The 13,107-nt window shown below is 45.4% G+C and overlaps 1 protein-coding gene across 1 annotated transcript in view; it reads right to left on the bottom strand.

Moving 5' to 3' along the window:
• Positions 1 to 8: 8 nt before the first annotated feature.
• The window catches only part of LOC115081518 (autophagy-related protein 9A-like), a gene marked incomplete at its 3' end in the record, with an annotated part of 41,865 nt that continues 28,766 nt past the window's right edge, over positions 9 to 13,107 (bottom strand). Inside the window, 1 exon segment of the mRNA XM_029585967.1 lies at positions 9 to 131. Coding sequence (XP_029441827.1) covers positions 9 to 131 — 123 coding nt within the window.

Raw genomic sequence — 13,107 nt, 5'->3', positions numbered from 1 at the left:
GTCCCCACACCAACCACATCCACAGTGAAATTACGAAAAAAGTCAATAATTTCTAGAGATTTCGGTCTCAGACAGAAGATGAGGATGAATGGCGTGATGATTGGACTCAGTAACTCCTCCAAGATAAACACCTGCAAAGAGGTATTAAAATAATGAGACACTGTGAAATATCTGCTGTGTAATAACGACACCTCCCAAACGGAAACAATCAGATAAAGTAGAATGGCAGCAGTGTTCGTCCACTTGAATACATGGACATTTATTTATTTATACATATTTATATACCGCCTTGCCTTGTAGATAATCACCCAAAGCTGTGATAGTTATCATACAACCAAAATTTCAACATAAATTAAAAACCATAATAAAAGCATAAAACATGACACACAAATGAACATAAACATGGACAGCATCTTTTTTGAGTTAAGGCAAGGCCTTTCAGCAGGAGACTGCTTTCTTTTTGATTGCAAAGGTAGAGGTTTGAAGAGATTCCAGGAAATTCCTCAAAGTGCAGCTCTTAATCTTTGGCCCTTGGTGGCATACAAGCACAGACTGTGCAGTTTGGTACATCATGTGAAGGGCAGAGATGCCAAAAGCAACAGTCATGTTGATCCGATAAAGTCATCTTTGATGAACAGGGACACCTTTTAAGACCCAGTTTGTAATGTGGAAGTAGAATAAGTGCTCAAGGGGGGATAAACAAAATACATATTAATACACAAAAGGTAGTACCGGGTTCCAGATTTGAACCTAAGCTGGGGGGTCTAGACTGGGGAAGTCAAGGAAGGATTCACTGGATAGAAGTGAAGCAAAGAACCATGACGAAATTGTCCACTATCCGTTGCTCTACTTGGAACATTTGTGGCATCGGTTCCATAGTTAAACGAAATAAAATTCTGCAAGCATTACAGTGACACAAAGCGCAATGTGCTACGCTCCAAGAAACTAGATTAGATAAATTAGAACACGTGAAACTGAAATGCAGTGGGTGGGGAAGTATTTTCATCACAAGCAACAGCTCATAAAGCAGGAGTAGCCACCCTGATTGGCAAACAGGTTCCTTTCCAGATGTCTAATGTTATTGGGGATCCTGCAGCTAGATATTTGGTAGTGACAGGGAAAATGTACGGAGAGGATGTGGTGCTTTGTAATGTCTATGCATCAAACCATTATCACCACAAGTTCTTTTTAAGGTTGGTTCAAATACTATTATCAGTCAATAGGAAGTGGAGACGATGAGCGGTATACACTAGTCGTGAATAACCATATATGGAGGTAGTATAGAGCTAAAGAGTTAATGAATCCTTGTGATGAATTAATCAAGAAAAATGAAGCCTTGGATCAAGCTTTTACGCCTTTTTATTCATAAATTCTTAACCAAAGGTTTCGGTCCCCCGACACGACCGTGTTTCGCCACATGAGCTGCGTCGGGAGGGACAGAGGCCATGAAAAACTGTATTGTGGATTCTTGATTATACATCTCTGCTTTATGTTTTGCTTTTGCTAACAGTTTTTCCGGGTCTCTGTCCCTCCCGACGCAGCCCATGTGGCGAAACACGGTCCGTGTCGGGGGACCGAAACCTTTGGTTAAGAATTTATGAATAAAAAGGCGTAAAAGCTTGATCCAAGGCTTCATTTTTCTTGATTAATTCATCACTAGGATTCGTGAACTCAAATGCTACTAATCCATTCGTACGAGCTGATGACTGGGGTAGGGAGGGGGATTTTCAACATTGTCCATGATAAATCTGGGGAGAGTTCTTCTTATTGGCGGATAAAGGCATCGAGTACCTATGTTGCAGTTTGCACTTGGTAGATGCATGGCAAGCATTACATCCTAACTAGTCAGAGTACTCCCATGTGTCCAGGGCTCATTCTATGCAACTGAGAACAAAAGAGAGGGGATTCACACAAGTACTGAAAGTAGAGATGGGTCCCCTGGAGCTTTAAGACCATTCAGCAGTATGGTTGGACCTAGAAGGGCTACAACCTCATGGCACTCATAAATTTTGGAAATTCCCCAAATACTTATATAAGAACAAGGGTTCTGAGAATTTTTAGAGAAAAGATGGGAAGAGTTTTCTACTAACAACGGTCTACACTGGGGGTCACCAGCAGTCTTTTGGGAGACTGCAAAGACATTGTTACATGGGTATATCATTTCTTAGCAGCAGCACAGAAAAAGGCAATGGTGTCCAAAATATTCAATTTAGAGAACAGTTTGTGAGAATTCAAATAGAATTATGCATTACAACCATCCGCAGACAGTAGGAAGAAATTTACTGAGATTCAGATTGCCTTAAATACACTGTTACATCAGAGAGCCAAAAAGAGCTTACTGTATTATAAATCTAAACTGTTTCACTTGGGAAATAAACAGGGAGACTTTTAGCAAATCTGACAAAGACTTGGATGGTCTCGAGGTACATTACCACAATGTGTACTAATTCTGGTACAGTGGTTAACTCCACTAATGAGATTAGGGAAATATTGCAAACATATTACCAGAAGCTTTATACTGCTATGTCCAACAATCTAATGGCAACAAAGGAGTACCTAGCCATGGTGGGTCTACCGAAATTAGAACCAGCACAAGTAAAAAAGTTAAATGCCCCTATACATCAAAAACTGAGGGAGCCAGCTTGTTTTAAGATGCCAGGTGTTGCGTTTGTGCCTCTTCTCACCCCTCACTCCACCCTCTTTACCTTGGGAGCGATTCTCTTCGGCTCTAACGGACAGATGCAGCCGCGGCTTCTCCTACCTCTTGGTCCCGGTGACCCCGGACTGGCTTGACGCTATGGATCCGCCATGTTCCTGATGACGTAAGGACGCACTCCAGACTTTGTACCAGCAAGGGCGCGAACCTCGGGGGCGTCCCCCCGTAGTGACGTCATCCATTTCCACTTTAAAAGGTCTTTGTTTGCTAACCTCTAACGAGTTAGCAAGGAACTCCAACAGGACTTGCTTCGGCAGTCTACGATACTTACACCAAGATCCGAGTCAGCTAGGGGAAGCCGTCCCCACTGCTCGGCCTTTTCAAACTTACCAGGAGTACCCGCTCCATGGGGGATCCGCTCTCTCTTCTTGATTTCAGATTGCCAAGATGGGATTCGGTACTCGCTCCTCAAGGGCCTACGTCCCTGAATATTCAGAAGACTCCTCATTGCCTGGAAGCGACTGTGGATGTGAACACAGTGAGTTCTATTGCAGATAGGAATCGGTACTCGCTCCATGAGGGCCTACATTCCTATAGCTCTGAAGACTCCCTTCCATCCAGACGTTATCACAGGTATGGAGATCGAGAGTTACATTGGCAAGATCACAGATAGGAACCAGTACTCGCTCCACGAGGGCCCATGTTCCTAGAATCTTTTACAGACTCTCTTCTCTACTCTAGAAGCCATTTCTTATACGGCTATTGTGAGTTCTTATTACAGACTGTTTGTGGGAACCAGTGCTCGCTACGGCTCCTGTTCCTGAACATACTGAAGACTCGTTGTGGCATAGAGACCATTGCAGACATCTACTATTGTGAGTGTACCATCTTGTATCCAGTATACCCTGTCTACTCACTACTTCTAGTCTCTCTTTACAGCTCAGCGACCCAGAGATGATTATTCCAGTATCAGAAGGACTTCAGCCCTGCTGAACACTTCGACTAACTACTGCCACCCCTGGTGGTCCAGCTTCCAGCATAATAAAGAACTATTGTGTTTATCTCATATTCTAGCCTAGCCGGTGGTTCCTCTCAGGATCTCCTCCTGGGGGCGCTGTCATCTGCCATCGGCCCAGGGATTCACCATTTCCTCCAAGTGGTCATTCCTTACACTACTGTCACCCTGTGGGGGCTAACCACTACCAACCACTAACACCACTCATGGAAGTATTATATAGATAGCTACCTTCTCTTTCTATGGGACTTGCCAGCAGCCATATATAACAGATTGCTACTCCGTAGCAGAAGCATGATAGATTGTGTAATGAGAAAAGCAGGCCACCATCCTGGAGGGGTAGAAAGCCTGGCCAAAGTAAAAAGATGCCAAACTATCCCCAGGTGAAACAGCAGGGGGCGCTTAGATACCCTATATGAACTACAATACCCAGGGTTCCAGAGCAGCATTGGAAAGCTCGAGCCCAGGATGAGGCTGAAGGGACTGCTGAAGTTGATAGGGGCGAATTGGAGTCAGCTGAGTCGATGCAGTGGGAAGAAGAGGGTGTCCCTGAGTGAGGGGAAAGATTTATTTATTTTATTTGACATTTTCTATACCGATCTTCATGACAAGATTCATATCAAACCGGTTTACATGGAACTAAGGGATAAACAACATAACCATATAACAGGAAGGCCGAAGCACAGTTACATATAACAGGGAGATTGAACTTGGGGGCTAGAGTAGCCAGGAAGTAAAGGATAGCAAAAACTAGAGGTAGAGTACATATGTATATACTGGGGCTGGACCGAGAGTCTAGCCAATTGGGTTGAGTCTGTTTGAGATATATGTTGATATATTGGAACTTAAGGGAAGGCTTGGCGGAAAAGCCAAGTTTAAGTTTTTTTCGGAAGGTTAGAAGACAGGGTTCCAGTCTTAGGTCCGTCGGCAAGTTGTTCCAGATGACGGGGCCAGCTGTGGAGAATGCACGTTCTTTGGTGGAAGTTAGACGCGTGGATTTAGTTGGTGGGACTTGAAGGGTTCCTTTATATGCTTCTCTGATGGTCTTGCAGAGAGTAAAGTTTGAATGGGATCTGAAGGTCAGAGGTAGTTGGTGGTGGATGGATTTGTGGATTATGGTGAGTGTCTTGTGCAAAATTCTGTATTTTATTGGCAGCCAGTGCAGGTCGGAGGATGGGTGTGATATGAGCTCCCCGGTTAGTGTTGGTTAAGATTCTAGCTGCTGCGTTCTGGAGCATCTGTAGTGGTTTGGTAGCGGAGATCGGGAGCCCTAAGAAGAGAGTGTTGCAGTAGTCAGTTTTAGAGAACAGTGTTGACTGGAGGACAGTTCTGAAGTCCTGGAAATGAAGAAGGGGTTTGAGTCTTTTCAAACTTGAAGCTTATAGAAACAGTCCTTGGTGATGTTGTTGATTGATTTCTTTAAGTTCAGATGGTTATCAAGAATTACTCCTAAGTCTCTTACTTGAGTGGTCTGGGGGTTAGGAACTGTCTGATGGTGCTGTCCGGGTGGTCGGGGGAGATAAGAAGGATTTCTGTTTTGGCTGCATTGAGAACCAGGTTCAGGCTGGTGAGTAGGCGGTTAATGGACTTAAGGCAATTCTCCCAGTAGTTAAGCGTTTTTGGAAGGGATTCTTTTATAGGGATCAAGATCTGAACATCGTCTGCGTAGAGGTAGTGTATTAAGTTTAGGTTTGTGAGCAGCTGACAGAGGGGTAGTAGGTAGATGTTGAAGAGGGTAGGGGATAGAGAAGAGCCTTGGGGAACCCTAGAGTTGATTTAAATTAGGGGATTCTTTGTTATTGATTCTAACCTTAAAGCTTCTGTTGTTGAGGAAGGAGTTGAACCATCTGAGGGCGTTTCCAGTTAATCCGATGTCCGAGAGGCGATTTAGAAGGATGGTGTGGTTCACGGTATCAAATGCCGCAGAGATGTCTAAGAGGACAAGCAGGAATGACAGCCCTTTGTCTAGGCCCAAGGATGTGGTCTGATAGTGAGATGAGGAGGGTTTCTGTACTGGATGATTTACGGAAGCCGTACTGGGAAGGGTATAGGATTTTTGTTCCTCCAGGTAGTCTGAGAGCTGTGTGTTCACCACTTTCTCTGTGAGTTTCGCTAGGAAAGGGAGGTTGGAAATGGGTCGGAAGTTGGAGAGTTCTTTTGTGTCCAGGTTGGGTTTCTTCAGGAGGGGTTTGAGGGATGCCGTTTTTAGCTCATCCGGGTATATTCCTTGGGCTAGAGAGCAGTTTATGATATCAGCCAGTGATCTGGAGATAGCACCCGGGATGAGGAGCAGGAGTTTAGTTGGGATGTGGTCCGTCGGATGGCTGGATGGTTTCAACTTCTTAAGGGTGGATTCAATCTCCAGAGGGGTGTGGGTCCAAGGTGTCGAGGGTGGCTCCACTGTGAAATGTAGTGTTGGAGTTTAGGGTTGGGGGGATTGAGTTGGTGGGGAGAAGCGCTAGTGTGTTTGCAATTTTATCCTGAAAGAAGAGAGCTAGCTCATTTGCTTTGGATTGAGCCTGGTCGTCTGGGATGGTAGGGGCAGAGGGTTTAGTTGGGAAACATAGGAAAACAGGGCCCTGGCATCGTATTGAATGTCATGAATTTTGCTGGCATAATAGTCTTTTTTAGCCTGTAAAAGGGAGATCTTGTAAAGATGCATGGTGCGTTTATAATCGGCTAGTGTTGTGGGGTTTTTCCGCCAAGTGCCTTCCTTGTGTCTGAGGTCTTGCTTCATCCGTTTTAGTTCTGGTGAGAACCAGGGTTGTTTTCTTTTTTGTGTCCAGTTGATAGTTTTCGTCGCTTTGGGGCAAAGTTTGCTAGCTACTGACTCCGTGATATTGCGCCAGGATAGAAGTGCTGTGTTGGGGTTGGAGATGTCGGTGGCACATGGTTTCCTGAAGTGGATGGTGGAATGAGGTTGTAGTTGAATAGGGTTTACTTGAGTCTTGAGAGTAGCTGATATGATATCAGGGAATGGTCGGACCAGGGGACAGGGATGCAGTCTGGAACGTTATTGGATGATAGGTATGAGTTTAAGAAGATGAGGTTGAAGGTGTGTCCTGCTTTATGGGTGGGTTTATTGATAATTTGTTCAAAGCCCATTGCCCGGAGTGTGGAGAGGAAGGTTTCACTATTGGGGGAGAGTGGGGAGACGTCGACATGCAGATTGAAGTCCCCCAGAATCATAGCTGGTGATTCTATGTTGATGTGTTTAGCAATGGTTTCTATGAGGGGTGAGGTATCAGTGTCTAGTAATCCTGGCGGGGCGTATACTAGGAGAATTTGAATATGCTTGACTTGAACAACCTAGTTCCAGTTTTTGGAGGAGGTCTTGACTGGTTGCTGGCTGAGATTGAGTTCTTTTTTGGTGGCTAGGAGTAGAAGACCGCCCCTCTTTTTTTGAGTCTTGGGATTGAGAAAAAGTCATAGAGGTGTATCGGTAGCTGATTTATCAAGGGGGTGTCAGAACTTTTTAACCAGGTTTCCGTAATGGCGCAGACGTCTGGTTTGGAGTCCAGCAGATAATCTTTAAGGATGTGGGTTTTCTTTGTGAGGGACTGAGCGTTGAAGAGGGTTAGTGAGAAAATCGTGAGTCCTAATAGCTGGGTGAAGAGGGAGATCATGATTGGGATGAGTGATCTTGTTGTATGGCTTGGGGATCGTTGTGAAAGCTTCGAGTGGTGGGAGTGGTGATGGTAAATGATAGGGATGGGGTAGGATTGCATGGTGCCTTCTCGGATGGTGTGGAAAAGGGGGGGTTGTCGCATGTATTGTCGCCAATAGAGAATACATAGTAAAAATTGACAAAGCTGAGTCTTCTCACATCCCCCTCACACAAGGAGTTCCTCAGGGGTCCTCACTCTCTTCTACTCTGTTCAATATTTATATACTGCCCCTCTGCCACCTGCTCTCTGACCTAGGATTGAACTTTTTCTTATATGCCGACGACGTTCAAATCCTCATTCCTATCCAAAATACTCTAAATGAAACCCTTCAACTATGGGACTCCTATCTCACATCCATCAATTCTCTCCTCTCCAACCTCCACCTTGCCCTCAATGCTTCTAAAACTGAGATACTCATAATATCTAATCAACCTGAACTTACCCTCCCCAATATTACATCCTCCCCCCACGTCTCATCTCCAACTGTCAGAGACCTTGGCATCGAACTTGACCAGCGCCCTCGATTTCAAAGCCCACATTAAATCCCTTCTTAAGGGAGGCTTTTACAAGCTTCACATCATGAAAAAGTAAAACATACCTACTCCACACACAAGATTTCCGTCTATAGTAGTGCAGACCACTATCCTTTCCAAAGTGGATTACTGCAATTCCCTCCTCCTGTGCCTTCCAGAGTCGACCATCAAAACCCCTACAAATCCTGCAGAACGCCATGGCAAGAATCCTAACGAACACACGAAAAAGAGACCACATTACCCCTTATACTGAAGGACCTTCACTGGTTACCCATTTCTTTCCGTATACAGTATAAAACCCTCACCATACTACACAACCTCCTCTACAAACCCAACCCCTGGCTCAAGGACTCATCCCACTTCCGCATAACCAACCGTCCTACCAGATCCTCCCACGCAGGTACCCTACATACCCCCCTCCCTCAAAATCGCCCATCTCACCTCCACGAGAGAAAGGGCCCTTTACCATAGCGGGCCCTTCACTCTGGAATACTCTCCCTACCTTTCTCCTTCGCCCTTGAACCCTGCCTGGCCACCTTCAAAAAAGGCATAAAAACGTGGCTTTCAGAAGGGCCTACCCGGAAACCAACCAAACCTAAACATTTCCACATAATCTACCCCGAACCTACCAAACCTATACATTCCCACATAATCCCCCCCCTCTCAGATTCCCAGCCTCCATCCCCCCCACCCCCACCCGCCCTTTCCCCCCACCCCCCCCTTCCTAAGCTTTTCCCTTTTTTCCCCCTCCTTAGGCCTTTTTTTTCCCCCCTCCTTAGGCTTTTCCCCCCCTCCCAAGGCTTTCCCTTTCGCCTCTCCTTGCCCGCCCTTCCCCTTTATCCTCCTATAATTTTACAAAATTGTTCAATTTAGTCCGATATAATCAATCCTATGCTAATGTCACTAATGTAAATATTCCTTTTCTGTAAATAAGTTCCTTTATTTTCTTATGTTAACGGTTGTTTTTTATACTCTCACTCATGCTACCTATCTTTCCCTCTCTCCTTCCTGTCTCCCTTACCCCCCCCCCCCCCTTTTCTGGCCTGCTCCCATCCCCCGGCCCCCTGTTTCATTGTAATTTCCTCCTTTAACTGAGTTACTTGTAAACCGGCGTGATGTGCCTCACGAACGTCGGTATATTAAAAGTTGTTAAATAAATAATAAATAAATGTATGAGTTGTAGATAGTGGATTTTGTGTCTCCTGTTTATGAGTTAGTCTATAGATGATTGCTGGTACTTGGATGGAAGAGTTTGGAATTCCTTGTGTGTGGGGAGATGTCTGTGAGAATTGAATGATTTATTGTCTGTTGTGGTAGTCTGGAGTCTGAGCAGGAGCGGTAAGGTGCTTGGAACGGTTTGCGAATGGGCCGGTCTGGGAGATGCTGCATAAGAAATGCTGATGGATGCTGATATCTGCTGTGAAAGTTGGGTGAATGCTGGATGAGTGCTGAGGTGAGGCTGGTGGATGCTGAGGTGAGGCGGGTGGATGATGGCAGAAGCTGGCAGAGCCGGGCGAGTGAAGCAGAGACTGTGAGACTGCTGGATGAAAGCTGGCAGAGCTGGGCAAGTGAAGCAAAGACTGTGAGACTGCTGGATGAATGCTGGATGAGTGCTGAGGTGAGGCTGGTGGATGCTGGCAGAGCTGGTATGTCTGGATGGGTGCTGCAGAGCCTGGAACGATTGTTGGATGAGTGCTGGCCGAGGCTGGACAATGATGGATGGATGGATGAAGAGGAAGATGGGAGAGCTGAAGAATGCTGGGTGAGGGCTCGGATGGAGTGTTGTAGGGGGGGAGTGTTGGCAGGCGATGGGGCCTCTGTCCTGGAGGCTCACAAAGGGTGCACTAAGGGGCAGGCCCCTTAGGTTGCCGCTCCTCAGATGCGCGACGCCGGAGGGAGGGCGCCGATATTTAAAGGCCCTTTTTTGACGCCCGCTGATAGGCCTAGTGCCTCTCAGGGGGGCGCGGCTGACTCACCGTGTGGGTCCTGCGGTTCCCTTTCCTTCCGTCTCTGTTTTTGTTTTTTTTTGCTTTTCTTTTGTTGCTGTTCCGGTTGCCTCCTCTGCACGGTTCGCGGGGTTGCGAGCGGGCTCTAGCCCCGATCGGGCCTCAGGAGCCCCGGCAGAGGAGGAGACGAGCGGCGGCTGATGCCGGGAGCGGAGGGGGCGAGAAGAGGGACGTCGGAGGGAGGCGCCGAGATTTAAAGGCCTTTTTTGGCGCCCTCTGATAGCCTAGTGCCTCTCAGGGGGGCACGGCTTGACTCACCGTGTGGGTCCTGCAGTTCCCTTTCCTTCCGTCTCTGTTTTTTGAAGAGAGCAGCTCGTCTGAGGAGGAGGAGGTGGAAGCAATGGACTGGGAGTCACCCACTGAAGAGTCTTCTTTGTCCAGCATGGAGATTGAGTAAGTGTTGAAGGAAGGAAATAAGGAATTGAGGGAAGACCTGCAAGGTGAAATTGTTGTCTCACCTGTTTTCCAGTAAAGCACTAACTAAAGAGCGTGCTGGCTATGGAATGTGGTAGAGGGAAACCATTACTTGGAGCACAGCTATAGGGGAGAAGGGGTGAGTTGTGCTGAGTCCCCAACACTGCGGTTCTAGTCAGGATAGAAGACTGACAGCAGTATATTGGGACATAGAGTTGTTTTGGATGCAGTTTTTTTTTCTGTTGGGACATTTGAGAAGCATTACTACACCGCTGTGGAAAAAAGAGAGAAATGAACTTGAATACTATAGAACTGTTCATTGTTGCTGTTTGTTTGGGGTTTTTTTTACCCTTTCCAGGAGGGGCTAATATTCCCTACCTGGGGGAGGAAGCCTTGAAGCAAGGAGTTGCCAGGGTGGCTTACCCAGTCATGGACCCTAGCCTGCTTTGAAAGGCTTACAAATAACTCCCTCTGAGAGAAGCTCCCGCTACTTAAGACTACGACAGCCTCCAGCTGTTTCAGGAGTGCTATCAGGATTGAAAGGCATACGAGGTTCCGGAGGAGGAAGCTGAGCTCGGTTGTGGATTCAGCAGGTGGAGGTCCTGACAATTGCTATATCTGTAGCAAAGTACAATATACCTATTGTTAGCTCCTCTCCTCAGAAGAGTATCATTGAACAGATAGTCACCTCCTCTTCCCTGGGGATTTGGTCCATAACAGATTGCTACCTCCTTCCTTACAGGAGCATCTACAGCAGTTCGCTAACAGATTACTATCTCCGCTATCCTGGCAGGGTAAGCATTATAGATAGCTAACTCCTCCCCTCTGGAGGAGGAAAGCGTTACAGATTACTAACTCCGCCCTCCTGGCGGTGTGAGCAATGACAGATTGCTAACTCCCTAGCAAGGTCGATAACAGATTGCTAACTCCGTCCTCCTGGAGGCATGAGCGATAACACCAGGCCCAGACAGATTCCCTGTGGAATTCTATTAAATTTTGCTAAATAAATTACTTATGCCCTTAGGGGGTTGTTCAAGCAACTGATAAAAGCGGAAAGCTTCCCGAAATCACTCAATCTGGCCCATATAATGGTACTGCCGAAAAAGGGGTGGGATCTTGAGTCTCCGATTCGTATCATCCAATCTCCCTATTGAATTTTGATAGCAAATTGCTGGCAAAGATAATTACTGATAGGTTGGCGAGGTTGTTATCCTCCTTGGTGGGAGAGGAACAAGTGGGCTTTGTGAAGGGGAGATGCTCCAGAGTTAATGTACACAAGATTATTGCTTCCTTGGAACTTAGTAAACATATGAGCCTGCCCTCTTGCTTTTGAGTTTTGACACAGAAAAAAGCATTTGATAGGGTAGACTGGTCATTTATGTTTGTGGCACTAGAAGAAATGGGGTTTGAGGGGTACTTCCTAAAAGTAATTTATCTGCTCTATAAGATGCCAAGAGCAGCAATATTAGTAAATGGGACACAATCAGAATCCTTTGCTTTGTAAAGAGGCTTTAGTCAGGGTTGCCTCTTATTTCCCTTGGAGCCACTACTGAATCAGATCAGAGATAACAAATCTATCTTGGAGTGCCCTTTGGCCCACAGGGAAGCACATATTTAAAGTGGCAGCATTCGCGGATGATATTCTGATACATGTGGTGGAGCCCTAGAGGAATTTCTGAAGTATGGGTATTTGGCAGGATTGCAACTTAACCTAGATAAGTCAGAAACGTTACCCACAAACGATTCTATTAAAGCGCAATGTGGACATAATTTCCCGCTGGTATGGGCAAAAAAAACTCTTTCAGATATTTGGGGATAATATTACACAGAGAGCCAGCCAAATACCCTTAGTTAACTTTTAGGCGATGTTTTTGGAAACTAAAAATATCCTAGCAAAACAGAAGGGCTACCCACTGTGGGACATATAAATCTTTATAAAACGATACTTCTGTTTCAGATGGTCCCTATTTATCTCACTAAACAAAAGCTAGTGAAGCCGGAGCACTTAATTTGACAATTTTATTGCAATCATGTAAACCTCGGATTACCTTTCTCACTGGTGATGAGGGATTGGCGAGGGGGATTGGGTCCACTAAATTTAAAATTCTATTCACTGGCATGTCTGCTGCGTCATGTCAGAGGTTGGTTGCTGGGAATGAGTTACTTTATCCCAATAGTGCTGGAAAGAGAATTGACAGTTCCTGTAGATCTGCAGTTTATGTTGCATGGCACTCAGTCATTTTAGTCTTCCCAAGTCCAAGGGAGCACATTATTCAAACCATTAATCAGAGAAAGGAGATGGTTCAATACAATGCTCCATCTTAATTATAAAGTGTCCTATTATTGGTCCCTGGTTGAAAATAAAAACTTTTCGCCAGGTCTGCGGGCAGCGTATTTACAGAATGAGCTAAGAAGGTGATTTTGGTTATTTATCTCTTGTTAGATGAGGGGGTTTACTCCTAAACCATTTGCAACATTACAACAAGAATATGATATTGTATCGAAACAGTTTTATGCATATATATATATATATATATATATATATATAAAAATATATATATACATACATACACACACAAGACACTATGTTTTGTCCTTGAAGGTCCCAGAATTGCAAAAGGAGAATAGGGAAATAATGTTGGATATTTTTATTCCGGAAAAGCCTAGTCAACACAAGATTTCACATTTTTATAGAGTGTGCAAGAAACAGGAAAAACATCTGTTGAAAGCAAAAATAGTTGGAAATTGGAAGAGGGAGCTGGGTGCTGCAATGGATGAAGGCTCATTAATCACGTTATGCAAGAATTAAATCTCT

This window comes from Rhinatrema bivittatum, unplaced genomic scaffold (genome assembly GCF_901001135.1).
Source record: "Rhinatrema bivittatum unplaced genomic scaffold, aRhiBiv1.1, whole genome shotgun sequence".
NCBI classification, from domain to species: domain Eukaryota; kingdom Metazoa; phylum Chordata; class Amphibia; order Gymnophiona; family Rhinatrematidae; genus Rhinatrema; species Rhinatrema bivittatum.
Note: the sequence above shows the minus strand (reverse complement) of the source record. Positions and strands in the feature narration are given on the sequence as shown.